Source organism: Colobus angolensis, unplaced genomic scaffold (genome assembly GCF_000951035.1).
Source record: "Colobus angolensis palliatus isolate OR3802 unplaced genomic scaffold, Cang.pa_1.0 Scaffold147, whole genome shotgun sequence".
NCBI lineage: Eukaryota > Metazoa > Chordata > Mammalia > Primates > Cercopithecidae > Colobus > Colobus angolensis.
Genome location: NW_012114566.1, coordinates 6,244,331 through 6,268,571, shown reverse-complemented (window position 1 = coordinate 6,268,571; position 24,241 = coordinate 6,244,331). Strand labels below are relative to the sequence as shown.

Genomic DNA, 24,241 nt, shown 5'->3' with positions numbered 1-24,241 from the left:
ACCTGTTGTTTCCTGACTTTTTAATGATCGCCATTCTAACTGGTGTGAAATGTTGTCTCATTGTGATTTTGATTTGCATTTTTCTGATGACCAGTGATGATGAGCATTTTTTCATATGTTTGTTGGCTGCATGAATGTCTTCTTTTGAGAAGTATCTGTTCATATCCTTTGCCCACTTTTTGATGGGGTTTTGTCTTGTAAATTTGTTTAAGTTCTTTGTAGATTCTGGATATTTGCCCTTTGTCAGATGGGTAGATTGCAAAAATTTTCTCCCATTCTGTATGTTGCCCTGTTCACTCTGATGGTAGTTTCTTTCATCATGCACAAGCTCTTTAGTTTAATTAGATCCCATTTGTCAATTTTGGCTTTTGTTGCCATTGCTTTTGGTGTTTTAGTCATGAAGTCCTTGCCCCTGCCTATGTCCTGAATGGTATTGCCTAGGTTTCCTTCCAGGGTTTTATGGTTTTAGGTCTAACACTTAAGTCTTTAATCCATCTTGAATTAATTTTTGTATAAGGTGTAAGGAAGAGATCCAGTTTCAGCGTTCTACATATGTCTAGCCAGTTTTACCAGAATTTAGGCCTTATTTTATACCCTTAGCTAATTTATCTCCTTTCCTGATTATTCTGTTTTGCAGTTTATATTACTTCATTGGAGCTATAGCAAGACCAGGACATCCACTTGTAATTTGAGCCAGAGGTGTTCTCTGGCAAACAGAAGATGAGGTATGGTGAGATATGGGGCCGACAAGGACTTGGCAACAAACCACCTCACTGAAAGGGATTACACCATGGAAATTCATGTAATTCACATAAGACCCTAAATGTGGCTTTAGTATCACCTGGGCTTGGTGGGTCCTCCGTTGCTTTGGCAGTCTTTTTTGGCCTAAAGGACAAGGCTGGCAGGTCTGGCTCTGACCTTCCAAGCCTGGAAGCTTCCCCCTCTTCTTTCCGTCTTTCCAATGTATTCCATGTTGGGTGGGTGGATAGTGAGTTCAGGCAGAGGTGGGTGGTGAGAGTTGGGAAGAGGAACATCTTTCACTGGACTGATTAGACAGCAACTCTCAAATTCTGAAGATCTTCTTTTTGGGGCTGTATATTTTCCTGGGTCTGGGTTGTGGTCCTGAGAGCTAAAGCCTACTTTTTGATAAGAGCCTATCCTTTGCTGGTGGCCCAACATGACTCATTAATGCACTTGTTTGTTAGATTCATTCATATCCAAAAAGCTTTTATTTGAAGGCACAGTAAGAGCTAGGGATACTGAGGAGTCCAAGACAGGGAAGGTCTTGCTTACACAGATGCCACAGTGTGGAGGAGGAAGGCAAGCACTGAGGTGATAAAGAAGCAAGGCGGGCCAGGCGCGGTGGTTCACGCCTGTAATCCCAGCACTTTGGGAGGCTGAGGCGGGCGGATCACGAGGTCAGGAGATCAAGACCATCCTGGCTAACACAGTGAAACCCCATCTCTACTCAAAACACAAAAAATTAGCTGGGCGTGGTGGCGTGCACCTGTAGTTCCAGCTACTAGGGAGGCTGGGGCGGGAAAATGGTGTGAATCCAGGAGGCGGAGCTTGCCGTGAACGGAGATGGTGCCACTGCACTCCAGCCTGGGCGACAGAGTGAGACTCAGTCTCAAAAAAAAAAAAAAAAAAAAAAAAAAAGCAGCAGCAAGGCACTTTTAGAAAGCATGTGCTCTGAAGAAAGGAAAACACGATACTGGGAAAGTAGTGGCTGGGTGTGGGTACGGTGAAGGCATATCTCAGACGCGTTATTCAGGAAACGGCTGCCTGAGAAGGTGACCTGACTGTGGAGAGGGGGGCATTTTGTGGGGATCTGCCGGAAAGTTACTTCCGGTAGGCAGGAGCAAATGCAAAAGCCCCAGAAAGAGGATGAGCTTGATGAATCTAAGGAAGAAAGGAAGCCGTGGTGGTTGAAAAATAATGAGGAGGGGAGAGAGCTACACAGTGACGTCAGAGAGAGAGGCGGGAGCAGAGCTGGGATGCCTGCAGATCCTAGTATTTTCTCACTAACTCACACTGAACCATCACCAGGGTTCTTAGCTAATAGATTGCAATGTCCGTGCACATGGAGGCTCCATGTGAATGGAAAGGTCACTTGTCCTAGTCACTGCTGTATTTCCGGTGTCCTACATACTGCCTGGCATCTAGTAGGAGTTCTTTAAGCATCTGTCAAATGAATGATGTAAAAGCCAAAATCTTATATTATGGAGCTCATCTCTGCCTTCCATATTAATCCTGAGACCCTCAGAGAAGCGAGAAGCAGATAAGGCTATCTGCCGCCACCTCTCCAGTGGGTCCATACACATGAAGGCATAATAGAGTCTGTGTGGTTCTAAGTCATTCAGACCTTAGTTTGAATCTCGCTTTAGCCCTGCATTTGTTAACTTTGAATATTTATCTTCACGTTGTGCTTGGGGACCTGAAAAAAATTTCTTCCCATCTCTGCAACTGTTACTTTCCTTTTCAGGAACAGCTTTAAGGAGATGAGAATACTTTTTTTCTACAGCACACTTTTGTTAGGAAATGTTTCCAAAGTACATGGGGCACCTTGGAAAAGAGGTGCTATATAAATATATGTGAGTCACTAAAGCTGTAATTACCAGCAACAGGGATCCTTGTGTGAAAACAAAAACAAAAGACATGCTTTCAAAATTCAGGGCCTGGGGGTTAGCAAGAGCAGTAGGGCTTCATTGCTATTTATCTAACCCTAAGTATTTCCAACATTTTGGAGGACAAAGATAGCATGCCAAGTTATACCACTATTTCCGATATCATGACTGACATGTTCAATTACTAATAACATACTATGTTGAGGGACAGTAAGTTACCTCGCCTCAAGCTTTGTTTTGTTGATACAGAAAATGGGGATATGGGATCCTTCACTATTCATTTCTTTTATCCAGTCTAAAATTAAGTGCTAACTTATAGGCGTCTGGGAGAAAACATAATGTAAAATATAGCTTGAGTTTTATTTGCTGAGAAAATGGAACCAAACATAATGTACCAATGAAGTTATCTTATATAGAGTTGGCTTGTATAAGATGTTCATCATTCTCTTATTTTGTAGAAGCAAACCTTTATTTCATACATTCAAAGTGGCAGGCACTTTGGTATGCTGGAGATACAAAAGTGAATCAAGTTTTCTACTCTTAATAATCCCCAAAGCATTTGGGGGTTATTTATTAAAAGGGTAATTTAAAATGGATTTTTTTTCTTATAGAGGCTGAACACCTAGAAAATATAGTATTATAATGAGAACAAGTGATTTGGGATTCCTTAATGTTAAAAATAAGATAACATCTCTCTGCCCCCTTCCCCATAGTAAATTGAATCCAGCCACCAGGCAATATATTTTTGGGATTAAGTTTAAAATAGATTCAACTCCTGGCTTCAATACTGTATTAATTTTGTAGCCTTAGAAAAGTTACTTAATTTTTCTAAAGTATGATTTCCTATGCGAAGAATGTGAATAACAAAGTTTATCTACCTTGAAAACACTTATGAGGGTCAGAGATAACTCTAACTTTGAGTACCTGTCATATAGCAGATTCTTGATTAAATGCTCCTATTATCAGCAATGACATAATTGTATTACATTTTTCAATATTATTTACCCCTTGGTTTTGTTAGCAAATGATTAGGTAAAGCACCTTTTATTTTCATTTCAGAACTCACAACATTGGAAAAGGATTGTTATGGTAAAATGCATAATTTTAATCATACTAATAACATACATAATATATCCATGGTAGTTTTTAGTTATATAATGAAGCAGTTCATAAGAGTTTGTCAACATTTTTATATTAATCAAGAGCCAAAGAGAAGATTGGTTATCGAAACAGGTATTCATGGTCTATTTCTGCTTTTTTCAAACAAAAATCTTGTATATGTTATGTCTTGGTAAGTCACATCTCCACTAGAGAACCAGAATAAAACTAACTTGCCACTGTGCAGGGGGTTTCCAAACCTGGCTATGCACTCTACTTATCTGGGGAGTTTTTCTTTCTTTTTTTTTTTTTTTATTATACTTTAAGTTCTAGGGCACATGTGCATAACGTGCAGCTTTGTTACATAGGAGTTTTTCTTTTAAAACGCTTACTTATAGCTCAAACTGCAAACTTTTTACATCGGAATTTTTAATGAATGAACTTCAAAAATATTTATTTTTGAAAAGCTCTACCACTTGATTCTTATGGCAGTCAGGTTCCAAGATGGCCCCCCATAATCCCCACTTTCTTGTGTTTATGCCTTGTGTAGTCCCCTCCCCTAGGATGTAAGGTAGAAATTGTGACTTGCTTGTAACCAACAGCAGGTAGCAAAGGTGATGGAATGTAACCTTCATGATTATGTTACATGGGATTAAAACTTCTGCTGTACTAATAATCTGTCTCTCCCTTGCTGCTTTGATGATGGCAGCTGCCATGTTGTGAGATGGTCCATAAGGCTTTTGGCCAACAACCAATGATGGATTGAAGCCTTCAGTCCAATAACCCACAAGGAACTCAATCCTGCCAATGACCATGTCAACCTGGAAGCAGACCTATCCTCAGTTGAGTGTCTAGATGAGAACCTGCTTATGGCTGACACCTTGATTTTGCAGCCTTGCAGAGGATTCAGCTAAGCTGTGCCCAGACTTCTGACCCATAGAAACTGTGAGATAATAAATTTGTATTGCTTTAGGTAGCTAAGTTGGCAGTAATATGGTTAGGCAGCAGGAGATATGCAATACAATTCTGATATGCAGTCAAGGCTGGGAACCAGTGCTACAGTGTTGTTAGAGCAGAGGCAAGCATGGTGTGTTTTCCTATGAAGCTTTTAATAACTACTTATTAATTTTGATGGTTATGGCAATGATTTGTGATGATGATGATGGTGATGATCATGATGGAATTTTGTAAATATCTTAGGGATTTTTCTTGGGGATTAGTAGTTACATAACTCTGACTAATTTAATTTCTAGACTCAGTAGCCAAGTCTATATGGAAAAGCCACAACTGAATTAATACTTAAAATTTCAGTAGATTTCACTCTCCTTCTCCAATGAATGTGAAGCTATTCTTTGCAACTTAGAACATCCCCAAAACATATGGACAAGATGAAATTTTCTCTTTTGTGTCCAAGAATTCAGAAGGCCTATGAATTTGGCTAGTAATGATTTCAAACACTGGATAGTAAAGAGTTTCCAAAGTTTTATTTGGTTTTTCTTCCAATTATCAACAAGGAAAATTCAATCATGTGGAAGGCAAAAACCATATTTGATTATAAATATTTGGTATCATGCTATTACCAAGAAAATGTAATATTGATTTGATTTCATCTATCTACTTGTCATCTTAAAGTTAATAATAACTATCCCCTGGCTGATTCAGTTTTTAAAGTCCTCACATTTCCATTATTCCCATTTTGGAAATGAAGAGCTTGTGATTTAAAGGGGTTAAAATAGTTTCTAGTAGGCTTTCAAATAGTTCAGAATCAAGATAAATAGGTCGATTCTTCAACTTTTATCTGGTGCTTTTCCCCATTAGATGGTCTCTGCCTTTATTTCACAACAGCATTAGGTCAGCTCCTTATTGCTTGGTATGTAATGAATTAGAAGATACAATCCACAGTAAATGTGTGGTGTAGTTTTGCTTTAAAATAAGTAGCCAGGATTTGTGTGTCTTGGAGACTATCAGGATTCATAAACTTACTTTTGTACTATAATGTAAAACTCAGAAACTATATAAATGTGCATGAACATAAATAACTTGCTCTTTTGACCTCTGTGTTCAGCATTATTTACTAATGCCAATACATTTTCTTAAGCAGCTAGAAAACAATACATGCTTCATCAATAGTCTTTGAGCTCCCTGACTCAATGTAGCTGAAAAATGAGGTCTCAGAAAGTTTCCAAAGCCCTGAACGATGTTAGAGTCTGGCTCTTTTATGATCAAGTGATCTTTTCAACTTTAATGGGAAAAATAAATCATTGTTAAAAGATAATCTTGTCACATGAAAGCCAAAAAGGTGCAATATCAATGATTCAACTTACCAAAAAGCCACCCTGTGGAATGGAATAAAGCAAATAACACAGTTTGTTTTGTTGTTGCTGTGGTTGGCGGTGAGAGTAGAGTAGGCTTAAGGAAATACTTCGTTTTAAAAATAATAAGAGGGCAATATAAACTTACTTAATAGAAAAATGAATGGACTTGATACAAGGGCTATTTTATAAGAACAGAAATTTGAAATCCTTTTTCAGATCTTTTTCTGTTTCATCCAATTGCTTATTTCATGATGAAACTGCCAATTGTTCACATTCTTTCTCACTTTCTCTTGCTTTTATTCAATTTTTGATGCTGCCAATAATATGAAAAGCACAGGGATAGCTACTAAAGTTAATGCTTGGCTTTGCTTTAAGGTACAAATCTATATTAAAGTAGTTTAGGTACAGTTGGTAAACAAAATTGTTTTTCTAATAGTTTTTTTCAACGGAGCTTATTCTTAGCATGTTTAAACTAAGCACATCCATCTCTTTAAGTCAATATCTAATTTGGATTATTATGCCAATAAAATCTAGGTAGATAAAGATATCTACAAGACCATAAATTAATGAAAAAAAATCCTGTCATTTAAAACAAATGCACACGCGTGTGTGCACTCACACACACTCAAACAAGATTCTTGATCATGTAGATTTATAGCATTTGTATACTTTGTTCCTCCTTGTTTGCAAAAGTAGAGAAGGTTTTCCTTAACAGTTTTTCTTTAAATTTTGTTTCTATAAATGAAAAACATGTCGGCCGGGCGCAGTGGCTCACGCCTGTAATCCCAGCACTTTGGGAGGCCGAAGCGGGCGGATCACTTGAGGTCAGGAGTTTGAGACATGGTGAAACCCCGTCTCTACTAAAAATACAAATATTAGCCAAGCACGGTGGCGGGCGCCTGTAATCCTAGCTACTCAGGAGGCTGAGGCAGGAGAATCTCTTGAACCCGGGAGGCGGAGGTTGCAGTGTGAGCCGAGATCGCGCCACTGCACTCCAGACCCAGACTCCCTCTCAAAAAAAAAAAGAAAAAAGAGAGAGAGAGAAAGATAAAAGAAAAACATGTCTAAAATCCTGGTAAGAAGTAATTTTCTTCAGTTCAGGAAAACAGAGAATATTTGTAACTGTGTACTAAGAGACATCCATCTGGAAAATTCCCAGTCAGTTCTTCGGGCAATGCTTCATAGCTCTCCCATTGGCTCATGGGCTCGGGAAGGTTCATAGCAAGATTTTTCCAAAAAGAATGCCAATCTCTCTTGTCCCTTTTTCAAAGGGTGAAAGAGGATGTCTAAGTAATACCAAGTGAGTCTGAACTGAATTTGTAGTTTGGGCAATAAGCCTAAGGCATAGATGGGCAGCTCAAACCCAAGTGTCAATGTGGGAAGGAAAGGGAATTTAGCCTGGGGGAATTTCCAATACTTTCTGTCAAAAGTTCTCAAGACATGCAGCATCCTCCATGCTGAAGTCTGTCCTTGGTAAAGTACCCCCCATGCAAGAAAACTGTAAGGAGGTCACAGATCATTCTGAAGAATCAACGCAATGTCACAGGCTGATGACAGGTTGACATCTAAGGTCATGGACCAGTTTTCTTTGGGGATGCCTTCACAAAGCAGAAGAGCTGTATCAGCAAAATGTCACTGAAAGCTGTCACCACATTCAACAAACAGGGCAGAGCACTGCTCACAAGCGCACCAACAGCCCAGTAAATTGAGAATCCTCGATCCCTTTCCCAAAGGCTGCAAGAGAATAGTGTGTTAAAGTAGTTTCTTGGGCCAAACATAGATACATAAAGCCATACAGAGAATGGCAATGCCAGGCTTCTTCATAACTGTGATGTTTGGCGTTTCTCCAAACCGCTCTTGAACAATTTTAGCAAAACTCCAATGGTAGTACTCGTCACTAACCAACACAAGAGGTGGGGTGTAAAGGAAAGTCATGAATGAGCATGCGTAGCACGAAAAGACTAATCTCTGCTTTTGTAAAGAGATAATCAACAGCTGATGAATTGGAAAAGCAGAATGATGGCGGTGGTTTGCATCATAGGCTCTGAATCAGACAGATCTGGGATCTAGTCTTAGCTCCTTCACTTATATGTTATATGACATTAGGACATTATTTAATATCTGAACTTCAGTTTTTACATCTGTAAAACGGGAATAATAATACTGCCTACTCTATGGGATGGAAGAAAGGATTAAATTAAATTATGTAAATAAAGTGCTTATGACAGTGCCTGGCAAATAATAAATTATGAAAATGCTGCTTACTTTCATAATAATTACTATTATCATCATTACTAGTTATAATTAGGAAATGCTTTCTGAAAGTGAGCACTTTGAATATAACTTACATGTCATCTGAACTGGAAGTATAGTAAGGGTATCTAATTCCCCCTGATTTAGTAAATCAAACAGAAAACCAAAACAAATTGAGTTATTCAACTGGTGTATTTAGAATTGCTGATGATTATAGAATTCAAGAAAGTTAGTGAAATACATAAATTGCAATTCATCTGTCTTGAAAATCTCAAAAATCAGTTTTTATTTGTCTAGTCTAACAGTGGGCAGGGCTTACTTGTTTAAAAATGTATATTTAGAACCTTCTAGAAAAGAAACATGTGCAAGGTGAATAAAGGGGAATAAAGTATGTTAATACAAGGCAGGTATGCCAAAAATCGTTTATGTTTCATCTTAGACTGCAAAAATGATGCGCTGCCTTTACATAGCACTTTATGCTTTTCATGGAATTTTCCCTGCATTGCCATTTTATTCTATTAGACACACAGAGACACAGAGAGAGAGAGCCACAGAGGGCCACATGTACACTTACAATCTCTTTGCACCCAGCACTGATTATTTTCAAGTCAGCTCTACTATTAGAGTCCTGGTCCAGATGGAGGGGAAGGTATGGCATTAACAACAAGGTTGTGGGGCCAGTCCAGAAAACACATTCAAAGGATAATCTGATTAGCAAATTTTGAAAGGGGTTGGTATATCCATTTCACTTATCATCACTAATTCAAAAAACTCCATAACACAACTTGGGCAAAGTTACCAGTATCAAAGGTCCTAATGAAGCATAATTTGTGTTGAGTATGTTGCATTCTGACAGTGCTATAAACCAGGGAGACAGTTTACTGACAATTCTGTGCTACCAGATACCAACGCAGGCCTCTGTCCAGCTTTACATTGTCAATTCTCATGGAAACATGAGCAGTTACATAGCCTCAGAGTACGCTGAAGTTTGGATTGCAAAAGATGAGATGGACAGATTTCATATTTTCATTGCAGATTTTTTTCTTTGCCTTTTCAAACTACTGAGCATAATTTTTTTTAAAGGCAGGAAATGCAACTAGTGTTTGTTTCTAGCATGGCTTCTGTTTTGAGATTTCTTCTTTGTAGAAGAAATGTGTTGCCCAGCTGTCTAGAATCCCAATCAGGATATCGTTTCAGCGTAAACTGTATTATAAAAATGATTTTAGCTGATTATAAGCTAGAATGAATATGAGGCTAGGGCTATTTTATCCAAATTTTACCCACAGAGGGGGCACTCTGATTCAGTTAAATGGCAATAATATAAATGAATGAGGTAAAGTTTAGTTCTGTGTTTTGGCCAGGAAAGAGAGTAATTGTGAAAGACAAAGAATTGCATTAGTGAACAAGCAGAGCTGTGGAGATTCTCAGTTATAGAGATTCTTAGAAACAAGAGTCATGTGGCAAGTGGCCAAAAGTATTGCAATCAACATTTAAAAAACTGGTTCAACCCAAGTTGAATTGCTGGAGAATTGAATGCTTTCCAGTTTTAATACTTCTACCTGCAACACTCGCACACATTGTTCAACAAATATTAATTAAAAACTCCCTGTATAAGGAGCTCCTTGTATGGAAACACCAAGGCTAGAACTGGTTAATGGGAAAAGATACAAGGATGATTCAAGTTCTACCTTTTTAGAGATTTGTGAAAGAGACAGACATTTCAGCCAGTATCCTATTTTTTGATTCCAAGACTTACAAATTTTAATGTTTCTGAAATACAATCACTGAGTACATTTGATTATATCCTTTCCAAAAGTTGGCATTAAATCTATGGGTCTTATAATAGATGGAATTTTAAAAGTTAGATGTGAATGTACTACTGTAAATTCAGCTATTCAGTGTAAGGGGAACAGAGAAGAAATCTAACTGGAGGCTTCTTGAATGAAATTACTATAATCTGGGCCTTGAAGAAAAAGAAGAAATCTACCAGGCTGGAAGCTTGTGTATGTGGGATGAGAAGGAAAAGATAGGAGGATATTGAAAGTAAAGGGAAGAGCATATGCAAAGACATTAAAAAATACAACAGTATGGAAATGTGGGAGTACGGTTTATATATTAAACGTATTATGAAAATCATTCAGAGAACCTGAAGCCAGCTATTATAGAAGCTAAGTGGGAAGCTAGAGTACAAGGATTTAGGATTTGGAGTTCTTCTGAAGATACTATTGACTCTTTTTAAGTAAAAGGAGAACTAACATGAGTCTGTCACATTCCTAAGTGTCATAGATATTATCCAGTTTAATTTTCCCAGATGTTCCCAAGGCATCCCCCCGCTGTTTTTCCTGATAGGGAACAGAGGCACAGGGAGGTTAAGATACCAAGGATACAAGGAGAGAGTCTAAGTTCTACCTCATCTGTATGATTTTAAAACCTATGAGCTGTCTATAACACCAACTTAAGATGTTTCGGTCTTCTTGTTTTTCATTTTCTAATTTTTAATTTTTATTTTGTGAATTAATATACATTTTTAGAGCAGTTTTAAGGTTATAGAATAATTGAGCAGGAAGTACAGAGAATTAACTTATATCTCCTCACCCTTCCAAAAGTTTTCCCTATTAATAGCATCTTGCATTAATGGGGTAGATTGTTATAATTGATAAGCCAATATCAATACATTATTATTAAGTAAATATTATAATTTACGTAAGGATTCACTCTTTGTGTTGCATTTTATGGGTTTTGACAAATGTGCAATGACATGTATGCATAATTATGGCATCATACAGAATTGTTTGCCCTCAAAATCTCCTGTGCTCACCTATTCATCTCTCCCTCTTTCCCCCAAACCTGTCTCACTGCTTCCACTCATCTTTTACTCTCTGTAGTTTTCCTTTACCCAGAATGTTATGTTGTTGGAATCCTGTGTTTTCACACTGGCTTCTTTTACTCAGCATATGCATTCAGATTACTCTAAGTCTTTTCATGGCTTGAAAGCTCATTTCTTTTCATCCCTGAATAATATTCCATTGTATGGATGTATTCTGGTTTGTTTGTCCCTGCACCTACTGAAGGACATCTTAGTTGCATTCTAGTTTTGCTAATTATGAAAAAAGCTGCTGTAAATATTTGTGTTTAGGTTTTTGTGTGTGCCTGAGTTTTTAACTCATTTGGGTAAGTACCAAGAAGTACTGGATCATATGATAAAAATACATTTATTTTCATAAGAAATTGCCAAATTTTCTTCCAAAGTGATTGAATCATGTTTCATTTCCACCAGCAACGAATGAGAGTTCCTGTTGCTCCACATCTTAGGCAGCATTTGGTGGTGTCAGTATTTCAGCCATTCTAACAGGTGTGCAGTGATATCTCATTGTTTTAATTTACAACTCTTTGATAGCATGTGCAATTCCTAATTTTCTTCTTACCTACTATGTATTTTTCTATTATCTGTAATTTTGACTTTTACATTTTCCATCATTCACTGGTTCATTCATCAACATATAGTAAGTGTCCATTGCAAGCCAATAACATTTTTTGAATATGGGTCATTTTTCTTTTACGCTTTTTCTACTTTTTCCCCATTTTTATTTTGACGTGTTCCATTCATTATTTATTTCACATAAACTATTAATTTGTTTCTCTATATATTCTATTCATTTCTAGATAAACTAGTCAGTTATCTTTTACTTTTCTGATAATTTTTTAAGTTCCTCCACTTTCTCATTCTCCTGTTAGTTTTATTATTATTTATTCACAGTACATACAGCATAGTGTCTGAAATATTGTTCCATATGAAACTGTTTGAAAAAATCTCTGAAGTGGAAATCACTTACCTTGGTTGACAATAAATCTTAACTTCTGTATTGTTGCCAGATTGCCACTAACTCGATATATTCCATCAACATCTAGACCTGAAGACAAAAGGGCATATTTTATATTAGCACATATAGGAACTGAGATGGTTAAAAAAAAAAAAAGAAAAAACTATGAAAAGAAGGAGTAAATCACACCAAATATCTCTTCTTCTCAGAGAAAACTAATTTGTATGTTCTAAATTATGCACTCTTCAATATTTTAATCTCAATAATCATGGTGTTCAGTCATAATTAAAATTATCATCAATAAATTTGAGTATAATTGAGGCACAGAAGAGCAGTAGGTAGCATAGGATTACATCATATATTTAAGGTTCATTTCCAAGGAAAATATAGGAATCAAACTGGGTAGGGGAGAAACCTCCAGACATTTGTGTATTATTGTCTTTTTTCTGCAAGGTAAAAATAACTCAAGACATTTGTGAGACATTTGCTACTGGCCTGACTTACTGTCTTCCTGTCTTTCTGTCGCTCTTCTTTCCTTCCTCTCCTCCCCTCAGCTCTTTTTCTTCCCTCCATTTCTACTCTGTTCTATTCTTCTCTTCTATTCTCTTCTCTTCTCTTCTATTCTATTCTATTCTATTCTATTCTATTCTATTCTATTCTATTCTATTCTATTTTCCTGTGATCGCTACAGAACAACATGTTTTGGTCTGATTGTTTGAAACTAAAGAATAAAAATTCTATTCTAGATATAATGCTAGTTTGATAACTTCCAGTATATTATAGGTAATGAGTGCTCCATTATGGAGAGAAAAATAAAAAAATCTTTAGCAAAATGGTAAAATGAATTTCAGATTATTTTAGAACTGGTCATCTGTAATTCAAAATAACTTATCCTGGCAGTGAATTTCAATAATCATTCACTTGTTTTCCACACATCTATTTATAGAATTTAGTTAATTTCATGACCACATTATGAGGACAACGAAGAAACAGGAAAACGAAAAGGGAAACACTTAGTCAAACACTATAGTAGTATCTAAAAATGCTAAAAACATAATTTTAATGTCAAGAGTGTATATTCTTTGATGTGTCTGGGCACTCAGAGAGGCCTAGGTGAAATTGCCAGCAGATGCAGAGGTCTATATCTAAGCAGTTTCTCTAGGGAGGTAGTATAGCATCATGGATAATCATTGTAATTCACAATAGTATTAAATATATTGGTAGAAATTATTGCCATAGTATAACAGAAAAAAGGCTTTCCAAAGCTCTTTACTGGCATAAAATGAGCTCATTTATTACTTTACTATCTCTACATTTTTACACACTTTTTATTAGGAACACTTCTGCCATTGTGCAAAATATTTCATTGGGAGGTTAGGGTAGAATAACATAACTTAGAACACTGGTAATAATGGCATAATTTAGGACAGTCATTCACTATAGTTTTTACTCTTCCATGTAATAAACTATATGATTACTTGAGATAATGGCAATAAAATGGAATAGCTATTAACAAATGTATTAATTGATGCGACTTTATAGTTCTAGAATAATCTAAGAAATTACTGAGACTCTGTCTCTCCCTGAGAACTATAAATTGGGAGGAATTAGATGAAGCTGGACACCAGTTAGCCAGTGGTGAAACTTTCTAAGACATATGTTTGTAAAAATCCAATATATTTTTTCTTTGTGATGCACAAATTACCTCCATTAATCTAAGTCTACTCTGGTTTGTTTGTTTTAAAGTACAATTTCTGCTTGACAGCTTAAATGTGATAATAGTCCTAATTAAAATTTTTCTAATATTTAATTCCTACCTTTAGTATTGGTCTACTTTGGTCTTAAGTTCATGCACTTACACCCAGAATGTTAAAAAATTAATTTACAAAAAACTTATTAATCATTTTTTTCCTGTCATTAGACGCTATTTGGTACTTAGTTTTAACCTATGAAATTTTAAATAACATGATAGATTTAAAACTACCAAAAATTTTACATTAAACTGTGTCCTTTTCAAAGTTTTCCCTCTTAATTTTTTTGAACATATGGCCATGGAGGAAATTATCTTAAAATTATTCTCTAAAATCACCCTCAGAGGCCCTGAAATGTTTACAGAAAAATGTTCATAATGGCATGCTTGGGGGTTTCGGGGAGAGTTTTGGATTTGGAAGTAGACAAATGGCATCAGAACCATGAGTGGTGAATAAAGTCACCTCGATGCTTGTCACCACAAACAAACAAACAAAGTTTGATCAAGTGAACGTGGCCCTGATTTTTTTTCCACAGATTATCAATTGATTTTAAGGAATTTAGAGAAAAAGAATTATTGTAGAAAATAGAAACATCAATGGAATATGTGGGTCTATGTTCTCTAAATGAGAAATTCTAACGTTTTTTAAAATCAAATTAGTCCTATTTACAATGATTAAAGATAAAATGTGAATATCTATTACAGCAAAAATGAGAACATTGTGTGTTTTTAAAAAACGTTGTTTTGCTAATTAGCTAGACCCTTATCAGAGGTCTATTATAAATGAAATTATTTGAATTTCAAAATTTAATTGCAAATAAGGGTCTTCCTTAATCATTGCTTTAATATGCATATTTATACAAGGTGTAAAATCGAATGTCTATTTTGAAGTTAGCACTCTTCCTTTTCAAATATTATTCTACATGCTATTGAAATGCATAGAGTCATAAACTGGTTTTTAACTGATGAAATTCCCTGTATCCAAAACTTTTTTTTCTTTTAGAGAGTTACAATATAAGAAGTGCTTTCCTTGGTCTTTCATACATTTCTGTAAAAATTTTTTTAAGTCCAATAATCAAAACCATTTGAAAAAGTCGTATGGATTGAACGTGTATTACATATAAACAACTGGAAAGCAGTATACTGTTTAAAGAAAGCAGCCTCATCCTAAAGTAATAACACAACTTTCTTTTGGCATAAAAGGAGGGAGCACAGCTGGTGGAGACAGGAAGGGTAAATCAGACCTGTGCTACCACTGTGGTTGTAGACCTGAGTCACAGCAGAGAAACTGCTTTGTGACTGGAGATAGAAACCAGAAAGTAAAAGGGAGTAAAGCAAAACATATTAGATGCAATATGAATCTATCTTGACACAACTTCCAAGCCCTTTAAATTCAAAGATACCAACACTATATATCTTGTGAGTGATAATGATCTCTGACATTAGCGGCTCCTGCTTTGAATGGCTCATGCTCTCTGGCTATCATACTTTTTAAATTACATAAATAGAGTGAAAATGACAAAGTTTCATATGAAAAGGGAGGGTATTACATTTTGTGAAATAATCTGGAACATATCAGTGAATTTTAACAGTTACAAATTATATAGGTACAGTCTTGAAGTTGATTCGCTTTCCCCTGAATGGCTCACGGAACAGCAAACCCAAAGTTCTAGGACTATTACCCAAATTACAATTATTCACGTGCCATCTTCCTTTTACTCCAAGAACTTTGAAAGTTATGCCAAACCAAACCAATGTAAATTGGTGGATTTGGACATCCTTTTCATGACCACATTATTCTTGCTGGATTGCAAACTACTTATTTTGGAAATATAATTAGACTTTGTATGAAGGTACCTCTTTTGTGCTTTGGAGAAGGTCGGTGAAAAATCGCTTTGAGAGGTACCTCTTTCAAGAAAATAACATGACTGTAAATGCTAACAGGATTTTTGCCTGTTATGCTAAAAATACTTTGGGAACACGATAAAACTAAGTCATTTTACTTTTTTTAAAAAAAATCACACTGGCATTAATGGTAGTATGAAAAATTCTCTGAAGAAATCCACATTCACTGAAATATTGTTTATTTGTTCAGCTGACCTTATATTTCAAAATAGTGTTTACTGTTGGCAGAAATCACTGGGTATTGCTGTAGGGGATTTTTAAAAGTCTCCCCACCCCCTCCCACCCCCTTTTTTTTTTTTCCCCTGAAGAAGCTTAGACTGGGATAGACACACAATTAGGAGTTATTAGACCAAATGGTGGTCTAAGCCCAGTGGAAAGAATGCAGCTGTCATGAGTAATTCCCACCATAAATCTTAGACACTTTGCAAAAAGAAATCTAAGACCAACACTCTGTCCAGAGTTGACTGGCTTATCTGCCAAAATATGGGCAGTTTTTGACAATGCAGACGAGTCTGTTAAAAATAGTTGAAAACTGGTTTAGGTAGCATTTTGGGTAGCCCGAATGATGGACAAACCGCGCAGATGTGGAGTTTGAGCCTGGTTGAGTGGTGTGCCCCGAAAGTCTGCTTGTTTTTCTGACATACAACAAAATGTATCTGAACCTTTGCAGCCTGCAAATGTGGGCTGGGAATTTTGCACAAACAGTCCCTCTCCTGAGATTTATGGCGCGTTCTAATTCCTAGGAGGCCAGAGCTACCACAAGAAATGCCATTCTCGCAATACTTTGAACTTCTGGCTTCTCCCTCCGGTGAAAACCTTTGAGCACAGGAACACTCAGGTTGCCCTCAACCCTTGCACATTTCTCTCTCAGTCCTTCCAAAGCTCTACTTGGGTTCTGAGCTAAACTTGAGAAACTCTGGTGCCATTCAGACCTATCCCTCCTCCTCTAAGTTGAAGTGAGTGTTTCCAACATTTTTTGCTAGCTTATTTGTTCACACACTTTAAATTCAATGACTGAGAGTACAGGATATAACTTAGAATTCTAATCTCTCTTCCAACTCAGTGGTGTTTATTTTGTACCTATCTGCCATTTTTATTTAATTATTGTTAATTTCGTATGAGATGCCCATCCTTCAATAGCTTTGCTATTTCCTAAGAATGATTCCCTTAGGAAATAGCTGGAACAATTTTGATTTTCAAACAAGAATAATTTTATTCTATAGGATAACTATATGACTTCATAAAAACCATTCTAAAAATATATACAGGTTTTTTTTTTTTTTTTTTGCTATACTTCCATGGTTTTAAAAAACAATAAAAACCAAAATTAAACCACATAGAACAATATACAATCCAAACTAAGTACAATAGCTGCCCCAACCTGCTTTCCAAAGATAGTTATTGTTAACAGTTCTATTTTAGGCCAGGCTCAGTGACTCACACCAACAATCCCAGCATTTTGGGAGGCCAAGGCAGGAGAATCACTTGAGCACAGGAATCCAAGACCAGCCTGGGCAACAGGGTGAAACCCTATCTTCACACAAAAAAATTTAAAAATTAGCCTGGCATGGTGGCTACTCAGGAGTCCGAGATAGGAGAATCACTTGAGCCCAGGAAGTTGAGGCTGCAGTGAGCCTTGATCACACGACTGCACTCCAGCCTGGGTGGACAGAGCAAGGCCCTGTCTCAAAAAAAAAAGTTCTAGTTTCATTCTTTTTGTTAATGTTAATATGTCATATTTCTGTTTATTAATCTTGAATGGTATTTATTGATTTCTCAGAAAATATAAAGAGCTTAGTGCATTCATAGTTCCTACCACTTATCTGTACACCCTCTTTCTCTTGAGTTAATTTGCCTATTTCTATATGTTAGCATATCAAATTATCTCTGAGCTATGAAAAATAAAGCAGTATATTTATTCTTACTTCTCTCTACTACTTCCCTTCCCAGTTTTACTCTGTATGCATTTATTGTTTATATTCTTAAAATTTGGGACATTTTGTTTTTTATAACTATTTTGTGACTTATCTACGGGTTAATAGTCACTATTTTTTAAAAAGGGAGCATGTTGGGGTTTAACATTAAAATTTAGTTTCACAAAGGAGAGCTCCTGAAAGACTTAACTTGTCCTCTTCTTCCTTTGTAGGTTTCTTCATTTCTTCAGACTAAGTCCTGCCCAACAGAAGTTTCTGCAATGATAGAAACGTTCTGTCTCTTTGCTGTCCAAACCAGCATTCATTGGCCACATATGACAGGCTACAGAGAATATTAACCACTTGAAACGTGGTTATACAACTGAGGGACTGAATTTTACTTTGTTCAGCTTTGAGTAACTTAACCACACATGGCCGGTGATGACCATTTTAGAGAATGTGGCTCTAGATCATCATCAACTACCCTCCTTCTCTTGTATTCCATTGTTATTCTTTCTTGGATTGAATTTTAAGAAGTTTCTTGATTCATGAAAGGATGTGATTGATAATTTTTCTTACTTTACCCATCTGTTTTCTTTTGCTTCTTAATTGATTGTTGGCTTGAATATTCATTTGTTTCATAATCTTTTACTTTTCTAACTTCGAAAAATAAATGTTCCATTATCTTCTAGCATCCCTGCTGTTAAGTCTGATGTCAAATTGATTCTTGACACTTTATAGGTAAATTGCTTTTGCTCTCGGATTAAAAAAATTTTTTTCTCTTTAAACTTGTAGCAGTAAAATGTCACTCATATGTGCTCCCCATCTGGGCTTTTTCATTTGGAAAACACTTTCTTATATTATTTGCTCAATATTGTTTTCCCTCTATTATCTCTCTTCTCTGTATCTAGAATTTATTTAAGACAGATTATCAAATATTGGATTACCCTTATGATTGAGATTGATTAAAATAAACAGTGGTCATGGGTACCTCTGTATGTGTCCAGCTCTCTCCCTCCCTACAACTTGTCCAATCTTAAATGAGAATGGTATGTGGGGGTGTCTTGCAGGGTAAAAGGGTGGTGAGTAGACAATAGGCCAGGGGTTCTCCCCAGTTATCAAAGTAAGGGAGACTTAACTTAGGGTATTGAGAACCTTACCTATTTGCACCTGGGCAAAGGTATATCTAATTCTGTTGGAGAATACCTGAGACACTTTCTTCTCTACTGCCTTCTTTCTCAGACACCAGCAACTTTTCCATCCTTACAGAAATTGCTCTCAGGCTCAAGCACCTGCTGTAGATGCTTCTTTGGTGCAGGATAAAGAGGAGCCCAGTTCTCACAGCTGTTAGATCCTGTTATTTAATGAATTACTTTCTTTACTACCCTCTGGACAATTTCTGTTCTTTTTATTGACTCCAAGTTTGGTTATTCTCTGGGACATCCCTGGAAAGAACTGTGCCTAATTGTGGTGTCTGGGAATGGTGTTTCTCCTGCTTTCATTTCTCTATTTGTTTGATCCCATCTGCTTCCTCTCTTCCTGGAATTTCTATTTCTTGTCTGCTGATGGCACCTTTTCTGTTTTCAGCACCATTATCAGCTTTTTTTTTTTTTAAAAAAAAAAACACATATTTTCTATTATTTCATTGGGATTGTTTTGAGGGAAGAGAATCAGACATATTTTTTCAGTCTGCCAACTTGAATGTGAGGCCTACATTGTTTTTCATAAATACAGAACTTTAAAAATTGAAAACAGAAGTTTCATTAGTTTGTGAAGATACTACTATATAATTTTCATTATTGGTACATGGGAAACAAATGGTAAGGGATTAAACTGTGAATATTTAAAACAGTCATTACGCGATTGCAATTCGAATGTTGGAAGAACAGGTTGCTACAGGTGAGTTTCAGCACATCTCTCACTTCATTTTTCTTACTCCTTTCCTTTTCTGTGTTTATAGAAATTCCTACTATCATTTATGCATTTTTCAATTCTTTTATTACTGAGGTTGTTTTAGTTTTCCATTTCCTTCATGAGCCTTTTCTTTTCAATTTTTATCTCATTTTGGTTTTTGTTCTACCTTCCTCATATCTCTGCTATGAATGCTTGCTTCATAGACACAATTATTGCAACAAGTTTTTCTTTTTAATGTCATAACAAAATACCTTCAATTTTTCCTTCATTATTTTATTTGCTTTTGGTTATCATTATCTAGATTTTATTGGCTCATTTTTGATTATTCATTTCTGAAAAAAAAAGTATTTGATCTCCCAGGTATTTGTAGGGAATTCCTATGGAAAATAAGAATTTATATTCTCTTAAGACATGGACGAGATAAATATTTGTTGCTAATTTTTCATTAATGTTAGACTATAAAGAGGTCACTAAGGATTTTTTTTCTCTTTTCTGAGAAAATGGCTAGAACCTATGATACTAAAAATTGAGCAATTATTTAAAATTGTTTATATAGCCAGTGTCTGAGCTAGGGGAAAATTCCAGATTTAAATTAAATACCTTGAAAGAGCACATAATAAAGGAATATATATATATATATATATGTATATCTATATATATACATACATACTGAGAAAAAGGTGGTATCAAATAGACTTTTGAATCAGAAAGAAGAATGTTTCTTCAAGGACATTTCATTGAATACTTGGGCGATTGGGATCATTTTCAAATGCTTCACCCCCACTTCCTTCCTTTGCCCCTGTTACTTCAACCTGTTAATATTTGGAAATAAGATTATTGTTTTCTTGCAAAAATATTTATCATTAATATTGGTCCTATTTGCTCTTCTGCCCAGTCCTGAACTCTTAACGAGCCTTGTCTTATTTGGACACTGGAGAAGACAGGTGTTGTTATATTGCTCCAGCATCAAAATTGGGTGAGGAAAAGAACTAAATACCCTGAGTGTTAAGTGTGTTAGTGGTTCTGCATTGTATCATTTATGCCTTGAAAAGTTCTGGGACAATAGAGTTTGGGAATTGTGTGTGGGGGAATGGTGGGAAGAGAGTGGCTATCTTGCTTTTTACTATTATTAGGTATTCTTGTATAGAGACAGAGGGTTGGATTCAATCTTTGAAAACAATTTATTGTATTACCTTCCTAGTTTCTTCATCTCTCTCATTCATGTTAAGTAGGATATTAGACATTTCCATAAGTAGAAGAAAATCTCACTGACTTCTTCAAATGTTACAAAAAGAAAAAAAAAGTCATCCTTCCTCAATGTGGATACACGGGTAAAACCACTGTCATTCCTCATTATTAGAATTTTTCCCTTATATTTATACTTAGTTCTTGCCAAAATATCTCATCAATTTTCTTATAATTGGAGATGCTTATCCATACCATTGGAATCTGGTAGTATAGGCAGTAGTATACTTTTAAAAATGTTATTTCCTGGTTTCCATTTGCTGTGATTCTTTTTATGGATGAGGCTTGTTTGTGTGTATAGCCTGTATACATTGAATTTAACTCCCACTTTTAAAATGATTCCTTTTAACTTAAGGATTACCAAATGGTAAGTCAACCAGGGCAAAGACAAGGGGAAAAAGTTCCAGTGTGGCTAATGTGATATAGATTGATAAGCCATTTATGTACCTTGCTTAATACCTAGTTAACATGAAGCAAGAGTGGAACAATAGTGTCCTATTATGTGGCTCATTTTCTGCACGTTGATTCTTACATCTCTCTCTAAACTAAGAATTTGAGGCCTAACTGCATGAAGCCTGCAGGATAGTAGACATAAATGTGACTTACAGATATATGCCAGCCTTAGGATCATTTGGAAATCTCTGAAGATAAGAAAGACCTCAGCAATATTCTGAGTTTGCTTGTGAAATTTCTCTAGAAAAGAACCTAGCATCGGTGGTCTGATCAGACCAAAGATGATTAATTGAAATGATTTCTGGAGAGTGGGAAACAAGGTACCTACAAACAGTCATTGACAAATTATCTTACATGTTTCTTTTTTAAAAAACTCTTAGTCTTGAAGACAAATTTTGGTCAATGATTCTGGTTATCATTAAATGAGAGCTGTTGCCTTGAAGAAAAACTTAGTGTATCTGGAAGATATTGAAGTTGGAGGTTGTATTTGGTTTATCTCATATTATTCTCTGAGTTTCTTTTATGTTGCAGTTCTACTGTTATGCTGTGATCACGCTGATGTAAATAAATCATTCATTTGGTAGTATGACTTGCTTAGTGTGTTTCATTAAAATAAATAGAAGTAACAAGAACAATGAATCTAATTTCGTCTGCCAGTATCATCCGGTAGTTTGCAAGCCAATATACCAGCATAACCTGAGATCTACACAGCAGTGGGGTGGCCACAGCAGGTTTAAAGAAAGAAAACCAGCTTCCTGGAGATGCTATTCCTAAGGAAAGCTTGGAGTCTCAGGAGGAATAATCTGTACTATGTGCCCATGTACACTTTTTAAAAAAAATTTTAGCAAGATACTATTTCATAAGTTAAAGAAACACAATAAAAGGCTCACCAACACAAACAAGAAGAAAACTGAAAAATGACTCCTTTTGGGATGAAGTCATAAGAGTTATATAAAGTGTACCTTTGATCCCATCATACTTGAAATAGATATGGATTTAAAATTCATACATTTGCCATCATTCTTTTCAATCCCTCCACCCGTAATTTTTTTTTTTTTTTTTTAACATCTAAATAAAGTGACCTCATTGTTTTCCACTGGATTTTTTTAAACATTGGCTGGGATGATTGAGATTCAGGAATGTGGGAAAATGGATTCCCAAACCACGTCCCTCCCCTTTCATTCTGAACTGTAATTTTTGGCTTGGCTTGAATCACAGTCATCACATTTCAGCCTGAATCTCTCTGTAAAGTGATCTTTCTTAAACATTTCTCTCACTCATCAAGGGATCAGAAACAAAGCTGTTCTAGCCTTTCAGCAAAACACTTACAGGCAGCTTTTACAGCGAAGTTGCAAGAGCTAAATTTCCTCTAAAATTGTTTGAAAAGCGAACATTTTCAGTGCCTTATTGTCCTTTTTGTGAATCTTGTCATCTGTATGCCATGAGCTCCAGGAGCTATTTTAATCTGTTTTTGTTTGCAATCCATTTGGTGTCCACCCAAGGAAATGCAGGTGATTCTAATTAACTTACTGCTGAAGATGTAGGAAAAAAAATTCCAATTGTGATGTAGCGAATTATATACTTAAAACTTTTCTTTTATTATTTATAACACTTTATTAATGAAAATGTTATATAAATATATTTATCACCTAGTTCATTTCTGTTCACTTTTTAAAAATCAATGGGGATTATGGCACAAGAAAAAGCCACACACATTCACAAATACAGACACAATACAGACCCCAAGAACACTTGCCAACTTTTATTTAACAAGAGTAGCAACTTAAAAATAACATTATTTTTACTTTGTGCAACATAGTTTAATATCTGAAATAACTCTGTTCCAATAAAAATCTATTGAAATACTCTCAGGCCTAACTCTGCCCTGAAGGTAAAAGTGATTAATTGAAAGATTTTGGCAGATCTCTGCTCACCACCAGGGCAGTTTAATTTAGAACACATTCAACCATTTCTCAGTGTCTCTGTGTTGGTGGAGCATAACTTTTGATCTTCTCTGGGGAGGTGCCTCTAATTTAGACCCTTTGGCTTGCCACTTCCTGGAGGGTTTTGATGGCTTGCCTCTGCTAAGCATTCAGGTGAGAGAGAGCTCTCCCCTGGCTGCTGCCTCTTAAGTGAGTTCGTAAAAGCAAAATTCCAGGCACAAAGACAAGATATTCTACAAACCCATTTGAGTACACCAACCATCAGCAAAGTCCTATTTAGATCACAGACAAAATGGTTCTCTTTTCAGCTTCTTGCTGCCTGTCCAAACTTCTGAGAAATTATAGTGTCAGTAGCCTCTTTCCCAGGCAAAGAAGAAGGTGCTCTTAACTACGACAGTGGATGAAGCTGAGACATTTGAGCTTCCTATTCTCAGGAAACACAAATAGGATGACTGTTTTCTTTTTGAGAATACAGGAGAAACGGCTTAGCGGATATTATTAATACTTTTGCTAAACAGAAAGGTGGGACTAGGGCATGTTCCTTCCTGCTTGGCAGATGGACCTGTGTTAAACTGTGATTAAATGGAAGAACAGATGAATTCTAAGATATTCTGTGGCCCTTGAATTGGTGAATTCCAACTCTCCAGGCAATTTGACAGATACTGTGCAGGCACTTACTATATTGCAAAAGTGTACTAGGCATTGGGGTAGAGTAACAAACATGGTATACACACTTCCATATGTAATGGAGCCATAGCATGCACTAAAATGTGAGAACATATATTCTCTGTGAGGTGGATTATAAAAATGATTCTGTTTTTAAATCGTTTTACATATTTCCCAACTATTTTATAAGTATTTATATACATATGTATACACACACGTGTATAGTATATACATATATATTACTCTTGTGAACAAACAATATTAATGACATTTATTATGAAAACATTATGACATAGATTGAAATTATTTGATAATATATACTTATGAGTTTATGTTCC

The 24,241-nt window shown here is 35.9% G+C and overlaps 1 protein-coding gene across 1 annotated transcript in view; it reads right to left on the bottom strand.

Annotated features, from left to right (window-relative positions):
* ARHGAP15 (Rho GTPase activating protein 15) overlaps nt 1–24,241 on the bottom strand; it is a 630,040-nt gene that overhangs the window by 194,062 nt on the left and 411,737 nt on the right. The window contains exon 11 of the mRNA XM_011935698.1: nt 12,127–12,204. Within this exon, the coding sequence (XP_011791088.1) occupies nt 12,127–12,204 (78 nt within the window). The remainder of the gene's footprint in view (nt 1–12,126; nt 12,205–24,241) is intronic.